This window comes from Oryctolagus cuniculus, chromosome X, assembly GCF_051225735.1.
Source record: "Oryctolagus cuniculus isolate XC-2025 breed Fujian yellow rabbit chromosome X, ASM5122573v1, whole genome shotgun sequence".
Lineage (NCBI taxonomy): Eukaryota > Metazoa > Chordata > Mammalia > Lagomorpha > Leporidae > Oryctolagus > Oryctolagus cuniculus.
This window is the reverse complement of record NC_142888.1, coordinates 106,836,686-106,857,880: the sequence shown is the minus strand read 5'-3', so window position 1 is coordinate 106,857,880 and position 21,195 is coordinate 106,836,686. Positions and strand designations below refer to the sequence as shown.

At 43.1% G+C, this 21,195-nt stretch overlaps 1 protein-coding gene across 9 annotated transcripts in view; it reads right to left on the bottom strand.

Annotated features, from left to right (window-relative positions):
- OCRL (OCRL inositol polyphosphate-5-phosphatase) overlaps positions 1-21,195 on the bottom strand; it is a 53,649-nt gene that overhangs the window by 11,195 nt on the left and 21,259 nt on the right. For 8 of the 9 annotated variants that reach the window (XM_051827494.3, XM_089324242.1, XM_089324243.1 and 5 more), the window contains 8 exons: positions 20,826-20,942; positions 20,544-20,731; positions 17,849-17,960; positions 15,188-15,297; positions 13,541-13,676; positions 8,012-8,122; positions 7,237-7,402; positions 6,755-6,990 (listed from right to left, as the gene is read on the bottom strand). In XM_051827494.3, the coding sequence (XP_051683454.2) occupies positions 6,755-6,990; positions 7,237-7,402; positions 8,012-8,122; positions 13,541-13,676; positions 15,188-15,297; positions 17,849-17,960; positions 20,544-20,731; positions 20,826-20,942 (1,176 nt within the window). The other variant, XM_089324246.1, reaches the window with a different exon arrangement.

Below are 21,195 nucleotides of genomic sequence, written 5' to 3'. Positions count from 1 at the left end.
CTGAGCCTCAGTTCCTTCGTCTCTGGGACAGCGGTAACATCTATAGCATAGGGACCGGGGGGGGGGGGGAAGTATGCCAGGAGAAGGCCTGTGTCCAGCCCAGCAACTCTCAACTGCATTCCTCCCAATCTCACTATGGGCCACTAAGGACTCAAGAACAAATGGCATCTTAGGTCTGCCAGGTCAAAGAAGAAATCCCAATTCTACTATCTGGAATGTGTGGTGGTCGGGAGGGAGTCTGTGTACTGTGACATTCCAAGTTCTCATACTGAATGCATTTCCCCCAAACTACTGGTACATTCGGCAAGTAGGTTTTTTCTAAAAATATTGTTAGATATACTATGAATCACACATGTTCTTGTGGGTTTACCTAGACAAATACCACATCAAAGATGAAATAATCAGACTAACAGCGCTTTATATGGTACACAATATTTAAATTATCTGAATACTTCTAATACTAATTTGAGTGTCAAACATATTTGAATGCAATTCTAGAGCATAACCTTTTATAAAATGTAGGAGTAGGTGTTAGCAAACAGAGAATCTGCCTGACAGCTTTTATACTTTTCTTCCCATGAACACGTGAGATGGGGTATGATGAGGAAGACTTGGCAGAGACTCTGTATTATAACTTGTCAAACCAGGTCATCAAAGACATTTTCTTTGAGTGGTGACCGTCTAGCCAGCAGTACAAGGCACTGTGCTAATGCTTTTTGGGGAGAGGGCAATGAGGAATGAGGATTCAGAAAGGAGAAAGACCTGGTTGGTGCCTGAGTCTGGTATGCAGCTGACTTAGGGTGAGTGGTTCCAGAATTCATGGCCTGATATTGTTATAATTCACAAATATAAGCTTTCAATAAAAGGTTACTAGCCTTTTTTTTTTATTTTTATTTTTTTTTAAATTTTTTGACAGGCAGAGTGGACAGTGAGAGAGAGAGACAGAGAGAAAGGTCTTCCTTTTGCCCTTTTGCTGTTGGTTCACCCTCCAATGGCCGCTGCGGCTGGCGCGCTGTGGCCGGCGCACCGCACTGATCCGATGGCAGGAGCCAAGTACTTATCCTGGTCTCCCATGGGGTGCAGGGCCCAAGCACTTGGGCCATCCTCCACTGCACTCCCGGGCCACAGCAGAGAGCTGGCCTGGAAGAGGGGCAACCGGGACAGAATCCGGTGCCCCGATTGGGACTAGAACCCAGTGTGCCGGGCACCGCAAGGCGGAGGATTAGCCTAGTGAGCCGCGGCGCCGGCCACTAGCCTTTAAAAGAGTCACAGGATTTGAGATGTGCAGTAATGGATTAAACACCTGTGGAGGGGCAGGAGCTTTATACTGGGAGCTCATTTGTTTGGGTAAAGGTATAGATAAAGTAGATGTAAATTATACTTAATTAAACACTACTCTCAATTCTGGAAATGGAAAATATTATTTGACATCCAGTAATAAACAGGCTACCTTCTTATTTTTTAAATGATATACTTATTTATTTGAAAGTAAGAGCTAAGGAGAGAGAGAGAGAGAGAGAGAGAGAGAGAGAGGGGCAGATCTTCCATCTGCTGGTTCACTCCCCAAACAGCTGCAATGGCCAGGGCCTGGCCAGGCCAAAGCCAGGAGCCAGGAGATTTCTCCAGGTCTCCCACATGGGTGCAGGGGCCCAAGCACTTGGGCCATTCTCTGCTGCTTTCCCAGGTGCATTAGCAGGGAGCTGGATCAGAAGTAGAGCAGCTGGGACTTTAACCAATATCCATTTGAGATGCTGGCGTCTCAGGTGGCAACTTTAGCTGCTATATCCCAACAGACTACTTTTAACGAGGTCCTAAAGTTATTACTAATCATTTAGTTTCACTCATTTTAAGGGGTAGAGGCACCTGCTCTCTGCAAAAGACTATGCACTGATCACATTAAAAAAGGAAAAATAGTTTAAGATCTGCCCTGTGGGGCCACAATGGCACCTGGCAGGTACAATTCAAATCATTCTTCACCCCAACATTCACCCTTAGAAAGATGTACCCAGTAGTAAATGCAGCTACAATAATATAAAAGCAGCAGATTGAAACTTAAAATAAAAAGCAGAAAACTGAATGGAAACTGCATTCTAAATAGGATTAGTCTATATGAAATAAAGACAGAGAGACACACACACACACACACACACACACACACTATATACACACCTAACAGGATAACTAATGGGTGATGGGTGGTTGGATCAGTATAACAAAGAAGACATGCACATTGGTTCATGTGCTGGCTGCTCCACTTCTAATCCAGCTCCCTGCTAGTGTACCTGGGAGGGCAGTGGAAGATGGCCCAGGTGCTTGGACACCTGCTACCTTAGTGGAAGAATTGGATGAAGGTCCTGGCTACTGGCTTTGGCCTGGTCAGCCCTGGTCATTCTGGCCATTTGGAAAGTGAACCAGCAGATGGAAGATCTCTGTCTCTGCCTTTCAAATAAATATATAAAAAAGCTTTAAAAAAAAAAAAAACAAACCACCCAGTGAGTCATCACTGGGGATGATTCAATCACCAAAGCTGCTATTCCTGTTATTTCAGATTTTTGATTGTCATGTCCCCAAACAGTTTCTCCACCCATCCATCAACCTTTTTTTTAATCTCTGTATTTCCAATCAAAACCCTTAATCAGATTAGGCAAATTCAAACCCGGTCTCCTTTCCATGAGTCCATTCTATAAGCAACATGAGACACATCAGTTTACAAATTCATGCTACTCATCAAAGGCTTCTGCTTTGATGCCCTTTGGCTCAAGCATACGGTCATGTGTTGGATTCATGACTGTATCAGTCACCTGCCCCTGCCTAATCAGCTTCACACACTCTTATTTATAATCTCCACTCTTCCCAAGGAAATCTCACAATTTTTCATACAGCGTCTTTTCACTTTCCCCTCCTACCATTTACTCAAGATGTCCCTTGCAGCTGGAAGATCCCATTTGCTCAATAGACTAATATGTGTTTCTTAAGTACTTGAATTTGGCTGAAAATACCCTTATGACTAACCTCAATCACCTTCTTAATTTACTTTATTCTTATGTGCTGCATTTATTTTATGTTAATGTTATATGCATCAAATAGTCATTTAAAAAACCCAAATGGGTTGATTTTGAGATTGATTTTTCCAGAGATTAATCAATAAGTTTTTATAACAAATGAGGACTTGAGTAAACAGCATAGGAATCTGTTAGCACAAACGACAAGCTCCCTAACATTAGATTTAAATCACTTGCCAAAGTATTGATTTACCAAATACAGTGTACATTAGCCAGTAAAGGTGGTTAATGTTTAGATTATCTCTAACCAAACTCTGATTCTAACCACCATTTAGAAGTCAGCCATATTATACATGCAAGTATGCTTTCACCACCACTGTATTATAGGAACCCAATAAACTCTGTAATTTATTATATCCAGTATATAATGAATAAATGTTGATGATTTGCTATTTAATATGTTAGTTAAGAAACCAGAAAAATCTATCTTCATTCTGGGAAAGAATAAAGATGATTACAAGCAGTAGATCGTCATCTACTTCTCACTTGTGCTAAATCCAACTCTTCTAGGAGTGGCAAAATCATTGTTAATGAGAAGGGCGGGAGGAATGAAAAGGTCTTAGCAGTTATTTCATTTTGCATTTAGTGGGAAGGGGCACAAGAACCTTCCTGAAACAGTACATGGAGAGATGACACATGCACTGAGCGCATTTCTGGCTTTACCAAATTTTCACTATCGCATCGTCTGAGGGATTTGAAATATCATCTTGGGTCTTAGAAAAAATATGAACAAACATTAGACCTAAGGAAGCATTTCAGAAGGCAATATCAAGTAAAAACAGAGTGGGGAGGAAGGTATTAAGAATGCGATACTGACTGTTAGTTCAGTTCAGTTTCAGGGCATTTTACATTTTAAAAAAATTTATTTATTTTCATTTTATTTGAAAAATAGAAAGAGAGAAAAACATAGGCAGATAGTGAGTGAGAGAGGGATGGAGAAAAGAGAGAGAGGGAGAGGGAGAGATCTTCCATCTGCTGGTTCACTTTCCAAATGCCCACAACAGCCAGGTTTTAGCTCAAGCTAAAGCCAGGAGCTGGGAACTCTACCTGGGTCTCCCACTTGGGTGGCAGGGACCCGAGTTCTTGAGCCATCCCCTGCTGCCCTAGTAGGATGCTGGAACAGAAAGCAGAGGTGAGATTCAAACCTAACTACTCTAATATGGGATGCAGGTATCCCAACACGTCTTCACAGCCAAATACCTGCCGCAGATACTGATTATTTTACATTGCATTGCTTGTTTTCTGCCCCACACATAACATGGATAATTTCTTCAACAATTAAATATAGTAATCTAGGAACACTGAAATTTAACAGACCGTAGACCCTAAGTCCTACAAAATAAAAGGTTAAGAAAGAAGAAATGACAGCCAGCCAACCACATAGAATTTAATAAAAACGGAGCAATTTTTTAATGAAAAAATAATCAGGGTTTTATTTTTAACCTTAAATCACCTGTGCATTCCAAGAAGGAAAATGGTTCCTAAGACCCCTTAATTCCACTAATGACTTCGGCCATTTCTTTTTCATGGATAGACAAGGTAGAATTGCTTGCTAATATATTTCACATAGAATAAAAACTGTCATGCTGGCTGAGCATCCTTCTAGCCACTTCCATAACTAATATGGGAGAATTATGGCAAAGGGTATTAGTATGCCTCCACCAACTTTGACCACAAATAAAGCAGGTTCCAGTTTACTGGAAATAAGAGGGAGTGGGGTATAAAGGGAGGAGTTAAACAAAATATCAAGAGGAAACAATCAGACAAGTTGAGGAAATGGTAGATCCTTGACTTGACAATTGTACTAGACTTAAAAAAAAAGTCAACGTCATTAAACAAACAAAAAAAGCAGAGAACTGCTCTAACTCTACAAAAAGACTGCGGGAGACCACACCAAATGTGCTGCATGAATTAAGACTGGATTTTGACTTTTAAAAAGCTCTATGTGGGGACCAGCACTGTGGCATAGCAGGTTAAACTGCCGCCTGCAGTGCCGGCATCCCATATGGGCACCAGTTCAAGTCCCGGCTGCTCCACTTCCGATCCAGCTCTCTGCTATGGCCTGGGAAAACAGTGGTAGATGGCCCAAGTCCTTGGGCCCCAGCATGCATGTGGGAGACTCAGAAGAAGCTCCTGGCTCCTGGCTTCAGATTGGCACAGCTCTGACCAATTGGGGAGTGAACCAGCAGATGGAAGACCTCTCTCTCTCTCTCTGCCTCTCCTTCTCTCTCTCTCTGTAACTCTGACTTTCAAATAAGTAAATAAATTTTTTTTTAAATTAAACTATATATGGTCAGCATCGTGGTGCAGTAGCTCGAGTCCAGCTGCTCCTCTTCTGATCCAACTCCCTGCTAATGTGCCTGGGAAAGTAGTAGAAGATGGCCCAACTACTTGGGCCCCTGCCACCCATGACCCAGAAGAAGCTCTTGGCTTCAGCCTGGCCCAGCCCTGTTTATTGCAGCCAGCTGGAGAGTGAACCACCAGATGGAAGATATCCCTCTTTGTCCCTCTGCCTCTCCTCTCTCTGTAACTGCTTTTCAAATAATTTTTTTTTAAATGTTTAAAAAAACACTGTAAAAGAAATTCTTGGGATAATTGGAGAAATCTGAATATGGAATGGATGTCAGAAGATTCTATGGGTTACTGCTTGTTTTCTTAAGTGCAATAATGGTATATTGTGCTCATACAGAACCTTGTCCTTTTTCTTAAGAGATGCACGCTGTTGTCATCACTGGAGAAGTAACATAATATGCCACTTTGCCCCCCTCCCTCCATTCTGTCTATATGTACACAGGCATGCAGCAGCTCATGGTATACTGTTCTTTCAGATCTTCTACAGACTGGACAGTTTTTGTGATAAAAAGCTGGGACAAAGAAATGGTATTTGCAATGAAGGGAAGAGGTGGGAAAGGGGAGAATAATTTCATCATTTAGAAGGTATTCTCAAAGGCAAAATGCCAAATTTGAGCCAGTAATATGGTGGCAGAAGAAAAACCAAGTTCGTGACAAACAGCAGAATTGCAGGATATAGATTTCTGAAGAAAATGGTTCTTCAGAGGTAATACAGTCAGGAGGGAAATGAGTATAATTCCAGGAGAGCATGCAGGGACAGGATTCAAGTGTTTTAATCGGCTGTGTGAATCAGAGCTAAAACAATTCCATGGCAACAGAGCAGATTGCTCAGATGAGCCAGCAACCTGTCTTTTGGTCTAGCCTGCCCGCTAGATGATAAAGAACCAACCCGAATATTAATGGCAACACGAATGTATGGCTGTCATGTCACCTAATTTTCTTTTGGTGAAAGACCAAGAATAGACTTGCGCCTCAGTTTTCTCATATGCTTAATGAGGATAGTACCGCCTGCCCTACTTACAGGAACCTCACACACATGTTCATGTATATACACGTGACAAGTGACTTGAGACTAGGAAGAGCTTAACAAACTAGCATTATATCTTTGAGACAGGGAGCCTTTAATCTTATTTGGTGAGCTCAGTGTTATCCGTTATTTTCCTGACAAGCGCCAACTACAGATTAGCCTCTTCTTTCCACTTAGGATTAATCTAATCGAAGAGGTGCTACTATAGAGCACTATTCTTTATTTCTCAACATTCTCCCTGCTCCCTCCTGTCCCCCACCCAAGAGAGAAAGCAGAGACAATGAGGAGGTTTACGTCTTAGGATGTTTCTCACCAAGTCTATGAGTTTGGTAACAGGAACTTCTCGGATTGGTCTTTTCATTCGGCACAAAGCCTCTAAAGATGTACCAAAGCAACTTGGGAGGTAATTTCCACTGATAGTCAAGAAGTAGTCTTTGCCTCGATCCAGGTGAAGGACAAGAATATCTTCAATCTTATCTTCCCCTGAGTTCAGGATGGTCACAGAGTCTTTGCTGACATACACATCAAGAGAAATGTCCACCGTCTCATCTGAAATGCAAGAGACAACAGACAGTAATAGAGAATCTTCCACTGGGAAAGCAAAGTGGTATGAGAACCAACAGTACACATGTCCTCTAGAAAGTCATCAAGCAACCAAAGGGAAGACTGGACACACAAAAAAGGTATCACCAATATAATGACGGTGAAGGTCAGAGACATGTGGTTAGAAAATAAGAGGTTAAACTGAGGAGATGGTACATTGCGTGCAGAGACCAAGGTAAAGGGAAAACTCACTTGGCTCCAAGTAGCCCTCAAAAGGTTCAGCCCGAAGCCATGGCTTGCAGTACTGGCTGTCATTAAGTTTAGGGATGAAAGAAAAATGGCAGGGAACCTGTCCATTGTTGCTGATCTGGAACTTCTCCTTTTGTAGTTGCCGAAACTTCACATTTTCAAACACAAACTGGGGAATAACAGACAGACACAAACATGCATCACTAGTAGGGGAAGTAAGTCAGTTGGATTATTCCATAGAGACTGAATATAAAGAACACGGTCATCAATAACCAGGTGTGCAAATGCCATCTGCACTCAGCAACTGAGCCGATTTCACACCATCCATGTTCATACATGGTTATATTCACACCAGCAGAGGGGTTAGGTGGCTCTTGCTACTACTCTAGGCTACCCTTATTGCTTCTGGGATCCTAAAAGGGTAACCTAACTTTGGTCCAGGGGATTCATCTTGTGACAAAGTCCTGGTTTCCGAGGGATGAATGAACCAGTTGCTCTGAAATGTTAAATATAAGTGGCTAACATCTGAGGGCTTACGATATGCCAGGCGCTGTTCTAAGAACTTTGCATGTCTGAACTCTTAGAACCATCCCTTAAGCCAGGAAAGGACGCTGTGGCTCTGAGAAGGTCATGCAGCACTGGGATGGGAACAGAGGTGGTTCCACTCCCGTATACATGGCCTTAACCGCTTTGCCGTGAGGCCTCTTGTGAGTAACATCGTTTCTTCTGTGCCAGCCACAACGGGCAGCAGATAGGGTGGCCATGGATTTTTGCTCACCTCCCGCCTGCTGAGTTCTAAGGAAGGAAGGAAATCATTTTCCATCCTGTCCATGATGCGTACAATATCTTCAAAGACTTTCCGATACCTCCGCTCATCCACAACCTTCACCTGAAACAAAATGAACCCGCTTTTCAGTCTCACACACTCCCAGATAATTTCTCTTGAGATTATCTAACAATTTAAAACTGGCTGTTACAATCATTTAAAATAAAACTGCAGGGCGAACAACGTCCTCAAATACTTCTGATATCTCGCTTCAGCCACAACTTTCACCTGAAAGAAAACAGATCCTTATTTTAGTCTATGTTCTCTCTGCTTCTGTATCTCCAAGTCTCTCTAATAATTTTTAAAAGATTACTCAGGCAAACATAAGTTAAACTAAGCATGATAGAAGCACACACTTTAAGGTAAAGGTAAGGTTAATTGGCTGATTTTCAAAAAAAGCTGAAAGCTCTATGTTAAGAAGGCTTGCAGTAATAAATACTTGGGAAGAATATTTGTTTGCTCAATTGTTAAGTTATTAGTAGCGGTGAAAATGTGAATGTGGTAAAAATTATTTCCTGCACTGTACAACACAACAGCATCAAAACATACCCATTACCGTTTATAATATTCATCATAAAGTGGTGAAGAGAGAAGATATGATTAAAGTGTGGAACTCTATTAGCTGCTATGCACAACACTAAGAATCATAAGACCATGATTCAGACTGGTAATGGCAAAGGTATGTTAGTAAATGGAACCTATGGTCATTTTCAAAAATGGTTGACACAAAACGTCCTAGACCAAAATCACACAGTCAAAGCATCTTGACCGATGCATCAAAAAACTTCCCACCCGACACAGCAATTTCAGCTTCCTGACATAGCTATGTTTTGTCAATATTACACTAATGCCAAAATGAACATAACTGACATAGTATTTTTAACTTTATCCAGATATCAGTTTTTTAGAATAAAAAACTTCACAAAAATCTATGTCAAAAAAATGATTCACGCACATACAATAGAGTTTCTAAGGCAGATGTAGAAAATAGAACATCAAAGCTCAGCCGACTATCTCAGACCAGGAAGACTTTTTTAACATATTTGAACCATAATTCTTAGAGAACTGAGGATCAAGCCATCACTTCAGCATTAGCAGGGTCCATACTATACATAATGATAGGTTAAGATGAATTTTATCTATTTACAACATTTTGCAACTCTTTATTTCAAAGTACTGTATGCATGGTTTTTTTAATCTTCATAACCTGCAACCAAATCAAGGGATATTCTTCGGGTAGCTGGGAACATGGACATATAAGATCAACTAACTGGCGCACTGCCATAGTTATTACCAAAGGTGACACTGGACCACTAGTGGAAGACCCTTTCTAAAATACCAGGTATGTGAGAGAACCTACTTGGGTACATCTTAAAAGCATACCTGTTTGGGCCTTCTAATCCTAACCTCCAAGGTTGGAGCCCATTCACCTACACCTTTGGGAAAAGCTTGCTAGGCAATTCTAGGTCCACCAAGGTCTGAGAACCAACACAACAGGTGACAGTATCAAGTGTGGGGTAGAACCTTATCTTAGCTCAATCTCAGCCAGCTGACATAAAGTTTCTGAAATGAGTTGGCCACCAAACACTTGGCTCCTTTGTTAACAATCATCAGTACCGACGGTGGTCAAAACGTAATGTGGTTTCTAAAGCCACTAATCACAGCATACCCAAGAGTCCAATATATGGGGGTGGTTACACCATAAAGTCAAACCTTTTCTCAGTAGGTTATCATGATTACAGCACTTAACGGCACATCAAGAATACTGGGGGGGGGGTGTGTGTGTGTGTGTGTGGGGTGTGTGATACCAAAGAATTTCACCACCTTCAGGGAAACGTATAATAAACTAGGTCTCTATGTAGTAACAAGGATAGCTTTCTAAGATATACCATAAAATTTTTTAAAAAAAAGGAAATGGTGGATCAATATATGTAAGATGCAACCATTTATGACAGATACACCTACATACAAAACATTTTATTTACAGGTAAACAAAAAAGCAAATGCAAAGGGTTAGAACTGCACTGATACAGTAGCCTCTAGCCACACAGGGACATGTAAATTTAAATTACTTCAAATTAAATATAATCAAAAGCTTAGTTCTCAGTGGCACTAGGCCACTTTTAAGTACACGATATCCACTTGTGGCTAATAGCTACCGGACAATAGTGCATTATCACAGAAAGCACTATTGAATAGCACTGGTCTAGAAAGATATAAACTCCTAAGGCAGTCAGCCTGGTTGGGGAATGGGGATTTAGGCAAAGGTGGGATAGGAGACAGAACAGGAATCAAAGAGTATCAGGGTTATCCGTAATTCTACTTAATTGTTTTTTAGGGAAAAAGTACTTTTGAGTTGCTGTAGAATTTTAAACATCATTAAAAACTGGAAAGGTAGACTTTTTTTTTTTTTTTTTTACAGGCAGAGTGGACAGCGAGAGAGAGAGAGACAGAGAGAAAGGTCTTCCTTTGCCGTTGGTTCACCCTCCAATGGCTGCTGCAGCTGGCGCACTGCACTGATCCAATGGCAGGAGCCAGGTGCTTCTCCTGGTCTCCCATGGGGTGCAGGGCCCAAGGACTTGGGCCATCCTCCACTGTACTCCCGGGCCACAGCAGAGAGCTGGCCTGGAAGAGGGGCAACCGGGACAGAATCCAGCGCCCCGACCAGGACTAGAACCCGGTGTGCTGGCGTCGCAAGGTGGAGGATTAGCCTAGTGAGCCGCGGCGCCGACCAGAAAGGTAGACTTTTATGAATGAAACACAAAAATACACAGGGAGCCTGGAAACTTAAAAAATATTCCACTGGGAGCTCTGGGTTATGTGTTATAGAGGATTAATATTCCAAGGTTCTGAAAAGAAATACAAACAAATAAAAGCTAAGCATGGCTGATAAAACCAAAAATGTTAGTGTTGGAGGCAAAGACAGCCTCTTAAAAAGGATTAAGAGAATTCAAACAAAAGAAAGGGAGCAGCCACCAGGTGCAGACTAGAAATGAGATGTAGGTTAGAAGTAGTATCTGGATCCGGCGCTGCGGCTCACTAGGCTAATCCTCCACCTTGCGGTGCCAGCACACCGGGTTCTAGTCCCGGTCGGGGCGCTGGATTCTGTCCCGGTTGCCCCTCTTCCAGGCCAGCTCTCTGCTGTGGCCCAGGAGTGCAGTGGAGGATGGCCCAAGTGCTTGGGCCCTGCACCCCATGGGAGACCAGGAGAAGCACCTGGCTCCTGCCATCGGATCAGCACGGTGCGCCGGCCGCAGCGGCCATTGGAGGGTGAACCAACGGCAAAGGAAGACCTGTCTCTCTGTCTCTCTCTCTCACTGTCCACTCTGCCTGTCAAAAAAAAAAAAAAAAAAAAAAAAAGAAGTAGTATCTGAAAGTATACAAGGGGTCTTCATAAAGTTCATGGAAAATGTTCAGTAGCTTTTAATTGCATTTTCCATGAACTTTCTGAAGTACCCTGGCATTCAGTCAATAAGTACTTTAGGACTACAGAGGTAGTAAGACAGAGTAGTGGAAAAAGCACAGAGTTCGGAGTTCAACAGACTTAAGACTTGATTCTCAGCTCTTCTAGTGGAATGCTCTCAAAGAAATTACTAAACTCATTGGTTCTCCATCTGCTCCCCTGTTAAATGAGAAATACTGAAGTCAAAGCACTGTTGTGGGCAGTCAATGAGATGTGTACAAATTGTCACACATAGTCCGTGGCCCATAGCTATCAGCTGCTATCTGAGGAACACTTGATATTATTGAACATTACTGTTTTAAAATTTTCAAAATGGACAAAAGTAGTCATCATTATCTTGATAAAATTTAAAATCTGGAGCCAGTGTTGTGGCACAGCAGGTTAAGTTGCTGCCTGTGATGCCACTTCTGGTCTATCTTCCTGCTAATGCACCTGGGGAAAACAGCAGAAGATGGCCCAATTCCTTGGGGCTCTGCCACTCACATGGGAGACCCAGATAGGGGTCTAGGCTCCTGGCTTTGGCCTGGACTAGCCCTGGCTGTTGTGGCCAATGGGGAGTGAACCAGTGATGGAAGAGCTTTCTTTGTCCCTTTCTCTGTAACTCTGCCTTTCAAATAAATAAAAATAAATAAAAATAAATGTATAAAAAAATTTCAACTCTTAGACTATGACCTATATTGTCAAAGGAGAAGTCACAAAGTCATTTTTTTGAAACAGGATCAGGATAAAATATGTTGGTAATACCTATCTCTGAAACCCCCAACACTAACATACAGACAGGAGACAGAAATTCACCCTACTATGTTCTTTGTCTGAACTCATCAATCCTCATGAGTAGGTACCATTATTATCCATGTTTTATCAAGGAGGAAACTAAGGCACAGGGATGTTATATGAATTGTCCATGATTACACAGTTAGGAAGTGGCTGAACTGGGATGCAAATCAAAGCAATCTACTATAAAAATCCATCCAACTGAGCGCTGCACTATTTACATTCTGACAGATTACATGACCACAGGTCTGCAAAATCAACAAGCAATAACCTAGATGCACTGGCTATAAGAACGTAAATCAGCAAGATGACGAGATAAAACCTGTGTACCATACAGCTAAAAAAATACAATGGGAGAAAAAATGCTTTGTTCACAATAGAGACAAATAACTGGCCACTTGGTATCGTGGCACAGCAGATTAAGCTGTTGCCTGCGATGCCAGCATCCCAGATGCATGCCGGTTCATGTTCTGGCTGCTCCACTTCCAATCCAGCTTCATGCTAATGTGCCTGAGAAAGCAGCAGATGGCCCCAAATGCTTGGGCCCCTGCCACCCATGTGGGAGACCTGGATGAAGCTCCAGGCTCCTGGCTTTGGCCTGGTCCAGCCACAGCCATTGTGATCATTTGAGGAGTGAACCAGCAGGTGGAAGATTTACTCTCTCTGTCTCCACAACTCTGCCTTTCAAATAAATACATAACTCTTTTAAATAAATAAATGAATGGCCATTAATTCAGCCCAGGATGCAATAGAGTTAAAGAAAAACTCAAGCCCTATACTACTGGACAGGAGGACTTCACTATACCAGGGATGACACTACACCTCTTAAGGCAATGTGTAGATTCCGTGGTAGTGCGATCAGTCTGTGCCTCTGCTCTTGCCGTCCTCATCCTTCTACCCGGAGCTTCTCCTGACGCTTCCCTTCCTTCCTGATGAAAAGCTGCTCATCCTTTAAAACCTAGCTTCTGACTTTTCTGTAGGCATTCTGACTTTAGGAGGCTCAGGTTCCCACCCAGCCATCACACAGCACTGAAATTTCTGGGTCACTAAAAAGCCTGGAGTGTGGAAAGCTAGATGGAAAGCACTTGAGAGGGCTAGGGGCACAGAGCTCTTAATGCTGCAGATAATTTTTGGTTATTGAACATTTATGGCTCACTGAATTACTTATCTGTTTGGAGTCTAAACAATGCTCTAGGAACAGATGCTTACCAGAAAAATAAATTAATAAACAAACAGGTGCTTACCCCAATATGGAAGAGTGAGCTAACAGGCTTGTGGTCACTGGTTTGCAGTTCCATGTGACTCCGGTAATGAAGCTGATTAACATTTGCTCCTCTCCAAAGAATTCGGTCACACCAGGCTGGAACCCGACATTTCCCACTGTAAATGAAGAAATGGGTTACAAAGAGAAACGACCACACAAGCGCAGAACACCTACCATGCTAGTTTAAGACCTGGGTCAAGCCCTCTTGTTACATGCTCCCAAAGAGCCATGTATTTCTCCTTCCCTGACCATCACCGCAACAGTAATATTTCAAGTTCTGTGATGCAGGCTGTGTCTGCTTGTGTGCCACTGGAATTTTGGGCAAAGGAGGTGCTCAATGAATAGTTACCTAATGAATGAATGATCTGTCCTAAGATTAGAAGTATATTTTCAGCAGTGTTGCCACAGGTGAAAATATAATAGCATCTTCCTAAAATATCCTCAGAAGGTTTGGTTTATATTCAGAACATTTGCTCTTCCTATGTTCTCTGAAATGCAATGCCATTTCATGACAGACAGCTAGTGAATCCAGTCTAAAAATCCAGTCCTGTTGTCCTGGACTTGGATTAATCTCTGGACAGGAATAATAGTAGAGATGTTTCCCTTAAAACCTGAACTTTTATAGACAAGTCTAGCTTCTTCTAATAGAGATGAACTAACATGTAGGTATGTGAGTCTGAGCCTCTAATGATTCACAGAATACCAAGGGTAAGGAGAAAATCTATTTGTGACTCTATTGAAATAAGCGGCATCTTGTACAGCTGATCCAGGAAGGGATACAAACATTTCTGTTCAGTTGACTCTCCTGTGAAATGAGTAGAAGAAACAAGGCAAAGTGTACGAGACCTGTCAGTACCACTTTTTAGTCACTGACCAGCTACCTTGGAGCACAAGAGTTCGCACTCCTCCTGCCCCATCGCTCTGAGTCTGAAGTGGCTAAATATGCCCAGGAACTCTTACTCCTTCAAATGTCTGTGCTCAGCTAGCTAGGAAACCGTAAGACATAAAGAGATGGACAGGAGGGAGAGGAGAAACAGGTACCCAGCACTTCCTGACAGGGGCACTGTCATGGAGGGGATCAGGAAATCAAACGGCCTAGCAGAGTGGCTTCAGTGGTCTCCAGCAGGGGTGGACTTGTGGTCCAGGCATTAGGACTTTGCAAAGCCTCTCTTCTCCCAAGAGATTCTAATGTGCTCTCAGGATGGAGAACTACCGTGCTAGAGGAACCTTTCATGGTTTCTTTGGTTTCACCTTCTGGTATCTTGAGTTAAACAGCAAAGAAACAGTATGGAAAGAAATAGCCAGAACAGGGCAATAGGTAAGAAATAGGGCTGAGATCAGGAAAGCAAACATCTAGGCAAGCCTGGGGAGGTGAGAAATCGGCAATAGGCACTGAAGACAGTCCATAAAATGCCAACAGCCCTGACACGTAAGTAATGCTTTCCTAAGATAAGCTCATCTTTGAGTACACATGAATTGAAAACTCTTCTGCAGCAGCATCGGACCATTAGAGCTTTGTCACTGCTATGGCATGACCTAAACATTTCCTACTCTTTACCAGTACAGAAGCACAGAAATAAGGTCAAGCCTTAATCTATTCTACAAGAAGGTTCTCAGTACTTTTTACCTGGAATCCCATCGGTCTGTTTTTGAGTCATACTTGTAAGTGGGGATAAACTTGATTTCCCCTTCGTGGAAGTCAACAAAAGCTTTTTTCTGTGTGCGCTGAATATTTAGCTACAGATAGAAAAAAAATCATATAAGCAAGGCAATACTACCTCTTTTTCTTTTTAAAGATTTATTTATTTATTTGAAAGGCAGAGTTACAGAGAGAAACAGAGACAGAGAGAGAGAGACAGAGAAAGAGATAGAGATATCTTTCAGCCACTGGTTCACTCCCGAAATGTCCACAATGGCTAGAGCTGGGCCGATCTGAAGCCAGGAGCCAAGAGTTTCTTTCAGGTCTCCCATGAGGGTGCAGGGGCCCAAGCACTTCGGCCATCCTCCACTGTTTTCCTAGGCCATTAGCAGGGAGCTGGATCGGAAGTGGAGCAGCCAGGACTCAAACAGGAACCCATATGGGATGTTGGCACTGCAGGCCATGGTTTAACCTGCTGTACCACAGCGCTGGCCCTGGTAATACCATCTTAATATAGGTAGTAACCAGGTTGACTAGCCAGGGTTCTCATTTCTAAGCATCTAGTTCTACAGTCTTTACAACTGTGAGAGTACATAAAATTTCCGTATCTTGTGAATTAAATCTCAGCATGTCACTGCCATGACATCTAAACTCACCCTCAGATAAGATGCTTGTTATTAGTATATCACTAAGCTTTTCACTGCTAATTGTGGCCAGGGTAAAATGGAAGCATGCCATTTAAATAGTCCTAAATTCTTTGGAGCTCAGTAGGAAACGTCCAGCGTGATTTCAATATTTTTTTTAAGAAGGAAGAGGGAGGAAAGGAGAATTATCCCTCCCTTCTTTTTTTTTATTTTATTTTTTTTTATTTTTGACAGGCAGAACGGACAGTGAGAGAGAGAGACAGGGAGAAAGGTCTTCCTTTTGCCGTTGGTTCACCCTCCAATGGCCGCCGCGGCTGGCGCACTGTGCTGATCCGAAGCCAGGAGCCAGGTGCTTTTCCTGGTCTCCCATGGGGTGCAGGGCCCAAGCACTTGGGCCATCCTCTACTGCACTCCCTGGCCATAGAAGAGAGCTGGCCTGGAAGAGGGGCAACCGGGACAGAATCCAGCGCCCCGACCGGGACCAGAACCCAGTGTGCCGGTGCCACAAGGCGGAGGATTAGCCTATTGAGCTACGGCGCCGGCCCAATTTCAATATTTTTAAAAAAAGGCATACAAGGGCCGGCACCGCGGCTCAATAGGCTAATCCTCCGCCTAGTGGTGCCGGCACACCAGGTTCTAGTCCCGGTTGGGGCTCCGGCTTCTGTCCCAGTTGCCCCTCTTCCAGGCCAGCTCTCTGCTATGGCCAGGGAGTGCAGTTGAGGATGGCCCAAGTGCTTGGGCCCTGCACCCCATGGGAGACCAGGAAAAGCACCTGGCTCCTGCCTTTGGATCAGCGCGGTGCGCCGGCCACAGCGCACTGGCTGCGATGGCCATTGGAGGGTGAACCAAAGGCAAAGGAAGACCTTTCTCTCTGTCTCTCTCTCTCACTGTCCACTCTGCCTGTCCAAAAAAAAAATTTCTCTCTGTCTTTCCCTCTCACTGTCCACCCTGCCTGTCAAAAAAAAAAAAAAAAAAAAAGGCATACAAATGTTAAATGGATAACCGGATAATCCAAATTCAGTGTATAGCTATGCACTGCTTTGAAAGTTATCTTCACTCAAATGTTTTACCAGAGTTATAGGAGACTTAGAATTTACTCCAACTGTACCCCTTTTGCAGGGAGTGAAGAGGAAGAAATGCAAAGAAATTCATCAGCCAACTTCACTGTGAAGCCAAGCAAGGCTCACTACAAAAATCATTGTACAGCAAACATCTGAATTTTGACTGAAGGTCAAAAGGGCTCTCATTAGCATTTAAAGACATTCAAATCAAGTCAAAACATTTTCTTGACTCACTAGGAAGCATTCATTTTTAGCAGCCAGAATCCATATGCTGAAGTAAAAACTCCAGTCACATGCCAAGATCTGAGGCAAACCTACTGCCTCAAGTCTATGGAAACTAGGTTCCCGGATATCAAGTTCCACAGAACTGTTACACAGTCAATACCTTTTCCATAGGCTTTAGCGTCCACCACTACAGACTGGCTCTCAAGAACTTACCAGTCAGCTCCCATTAGACCAGAGCCTACTCAATCCATCCCCGACAAACTTCTGTGTCTCCCAATCCCCCTCACAGGGCCTCCCTCTTTCACCTCCAAGCTGTTGCTCGGCCTGCCAAGTAATCACAGAACAGTTTTCCCTGTTCCATCTGCCAAGCCACATCAACAGAGCTGAAGGCCCACTTCCTCCAGGAAGTGTTCTCCAATTAACCCCACCCATTCTTCAACTCAGTTCGACAAATCTCTGAAATCTCATCTCGATAAAGACATAGTGAATAAATGTTTCTCTTTATCATGAACCTTATTTCCGCTTCTCCCATCCAAGCACTTACTATAGACACCATCAAGCTTGTATGCATTCAGTGCAGCCACACTGTTTTCAGGAGACAGGAAGATCTTTCCAACTCTTACTAGAATAAGACACACTTTCCATGTGTCTACCTCATAACCCTAAAAATCTCATCTGTCACCTAGATGAGATTTCTCAGAAAACGAAACTTGACTTACCTGGTCAAATTTCAAGAGTTTCTGAAGGTCATTCTTTTTAATAAGACTTTTCACTTCATTGGCATCAGGCATGCAAAGTCTATAGTTCAAGTCTCCCAACCAAATGACAACGCTGAGGATGGAGAAATACATGAGCAGAAGTAGCCATTATTAGCATAATAATTAATCAGAGAAGAATGCAAGAAGAAAATGGGCAGATTATGGGGTTCATTTAGCACCATCTGACAAGGTATTTAAAGCTATATCTAACTCTTTGGGCACAATTACTATCAATACCTCAGAGACACATAGGATTTCAAAATAGGTGAGAATACAGAGGCACTCCATACATGAAGAAAAAAACAGGGAAAGACAGTATATGTATGGGATTCAGAAGCCAAGGAGTTAATGGATTGAGAAGTATGCAATTTATCTGCTGGACTAGCTTCAAAATTGTGCCTGGATGCTTGCCAGGTCTCTAGGGGAAGAGAGGCTGAACATTTTCTAACTCTCAGAGCCCTGAGGTTTTGCATGACAGCTCTCCCAGGCAGAGCCCATCAGGAAAAGCAGGTCCGGGGCTCTCCAGTGTAGCCAACCAGTCTATCCCTGCCCAAGATCTGCAGCCCAAATTCCAGGCAGGAAGGAAATTAGCTTGCCAGGGGCTTCTCTGTCCCAATGACAACAACCGGCCTCTAGATATGCTGAAAGCCCCACAAAGGGAGACCCTGAAATTAACATGTCAAAATGCATTCTCCTGTGAGCTATCTCAGTGCGCCACCTTGCCAATCTCAAAGGCTACATAAAAGTTAAGGAATCCTGGGAGAATAAATTCATGGAATTTCAGGGCAACTTCACGGCCACAAATTTTATGGCTCTGACTTTACCACTGTGAAACAGTTCAGTGTCACTACTTTTCTCTACAATTACCCTACCTTCTATTGATTTTCATACTCCTAAATCATTTTCTGCTTTTCCATTAAGTCCTATCTTAAACCCTTATTTCAAACCACTGCCTCAAAATTTCAATGACCGGCCTTCATTTCTTTACAACTAATTATTTTATTTTATTTTATTTTTTGACAGGCAGAGTGGACAGTGAGAGAGAGAGACAGACAGAAAGGTCTTCCCTTGCCATTGGTTCCCCCTCCAATGGCTGCCGTGGCCGGTGCGCTGCGGCCGGCGCACCGCGCTGATCCGATGGCAGGAGCCAGGTACTTCTGGTCTCCCATGTGGTGCAGGGCCCAAGCACTTGGGCCATCCTCCACTGCACTCCCTGGCCACAGCAGAGAGCTGGCCTGGAAGAGGGGCAACCGGGACAGAATCCAGCGCCCCGACCGGGACTAGAACCCGGGGTGCCGGCGCCGCAAGGCGGAGGATTAGCCTAGTGAGCCGCGGCGCCGGCCTACAACTAATTATTTTCTACCACCATCCAATCCATTCCTCAATTGTTTCTGTTTGTATCCATATTATGTCCAGTTCTGACCTCTTTCTGCTGCTCTTATTTGAAATAACCACAGCCATTAAAAAAACAATATAGATCTGAATACAGTGGCTTCAAGAGATGCACAATAAACAGGATAATATGGTCTTATGCATGTGTTTATACACAGAGAAAAGTCTAGAATAGAATTATAGTGTATGTCATAATATTACTTAAATTTTCTAGCAGCTGCATTTAAGATGTAAAAGAATTAAGGCTGGCATTCCAGTGTAGCAGACTAAGCCACAGCTTGCAACAATGGCATCCCATATCAGAGGGTTGGGTTTGAAGCCCGGGCCACCGTGCTTCCAATCCAGCTTACTGCCAATGCATATGGGAAGGCAGCAGAAGATGGTCCAAGTGCTTGGGCCCCTGCCACCCATATGGGAGATCAGGATGGAATCTCTGGCTCCTGCCTTGGCCTGCCAAGCGCTGACCATTGTGGCTATCTGGGGAGTGAACCAGCAGATGGAAGATCAATTTCTCTCTCTGTGTGTGTGTGTGTGTTCCTCTCTCTTTCTGTAACTCTGCCTTCCAAATCAATCTTTAAAAAGTTATTCAGTATCCTTCTTTAAAAAAAAGAAATGAGGGATTTTTAATGTTCAATTTTGTCTTTTGTTACATTCACAACAAACATTTTTATTTCTTAATGAAAAAATAAAAACTGACTGTAGGGCTGGTGTTGTGGTGCGGCAGGTAAAGCTGCTGTCTGTGATGCCAGCATCCCATATAGGCACTGGTTTGAGTCCCGGCTGCTCCACTTCTGGGCCAGTTCCCTGCTAATGCACCTGGGAAAGCCGTGGAAGATGGCCCAAATGTTTGGGTACCTGCCACCCATGTGGGAGACTTGGACGAAGTTCCTGGTTCCTGGCTTTGGCCTGGCCCAGTCTTGGTCATTGTGGCCATCTGGGGAGTGAACCAGCAGGCTGAAAATCTCTGTTTTTCCCTCTCTCTCTTTAGCTCTTTCAAATACATAAAATCCTTAAAGAAAAAAAAAACTGCAACTGACAGATCTCTTCACCATTACTCTAGATGCCCCACTAATACAACTAACCTTTTGTTAATGTCACGTTTTCTCTGCCTCAATGAATCTGCTATTCCTCAAAACCCCCTGTTCATTGTGATCCCAATCCCTAATTGATAATCCCTCACTCTTCACAGCCTTACAGCTTCTCGTCACGTTTAATCTCTTCTTGTGCCTACTAGTCAAAGGCCACAGGAGAGTTAACCACTCACTCATGTTTCATGATGTTCAGTTGTGGGAGGGTCTGATTTGGAACCACAAAACTCATTCTCGCACAGATGTCCTTATAATCTTGGTTCCTTCTCTCAAAGTCTTCCACATGGGCAGCCAGGTGGGAATTGACAATGCAAAAGGTAGTGTTGTGAAATACGAACCTCACAGCTACCCCACCTTTGTTTCCCTGTTAGCAAGAACACTCAGTTAGTACACGCAAGTAGCAATCGAACTTCCCATGAATGCAAATAATAGTCAAGTTCATTTCCAAAGTAACTCACCATTTTCCCCATGATTCCAGTTCCAACTGTTTCTGTAGCAATATCACGAATATATCGATACTGATCCTTTCTAGCAAATATAAGGAGCATCATCCCAACAAGGCGGACTAGTTGAACCTGTGAGTTCCAGGGAGTTATAAAAGGCAAAGGTTAAATTCACTCTGTGTCATGTAGCTACCTTCCTAAAACTAATTTTCCACCAAGATGATATACTGATGCCGATGCCCATGTCTGAATCCAAATCCTTCAATTTGCTAGTGGACCCCATTCAATAGAAACCACAATTCTGTGGGGGAAGCTCTAACCTGACTCTAACCAATGTGAGTTAAAAGCCTTGGGTTGGACATTTGACCTAGAGGTTAAAGACACC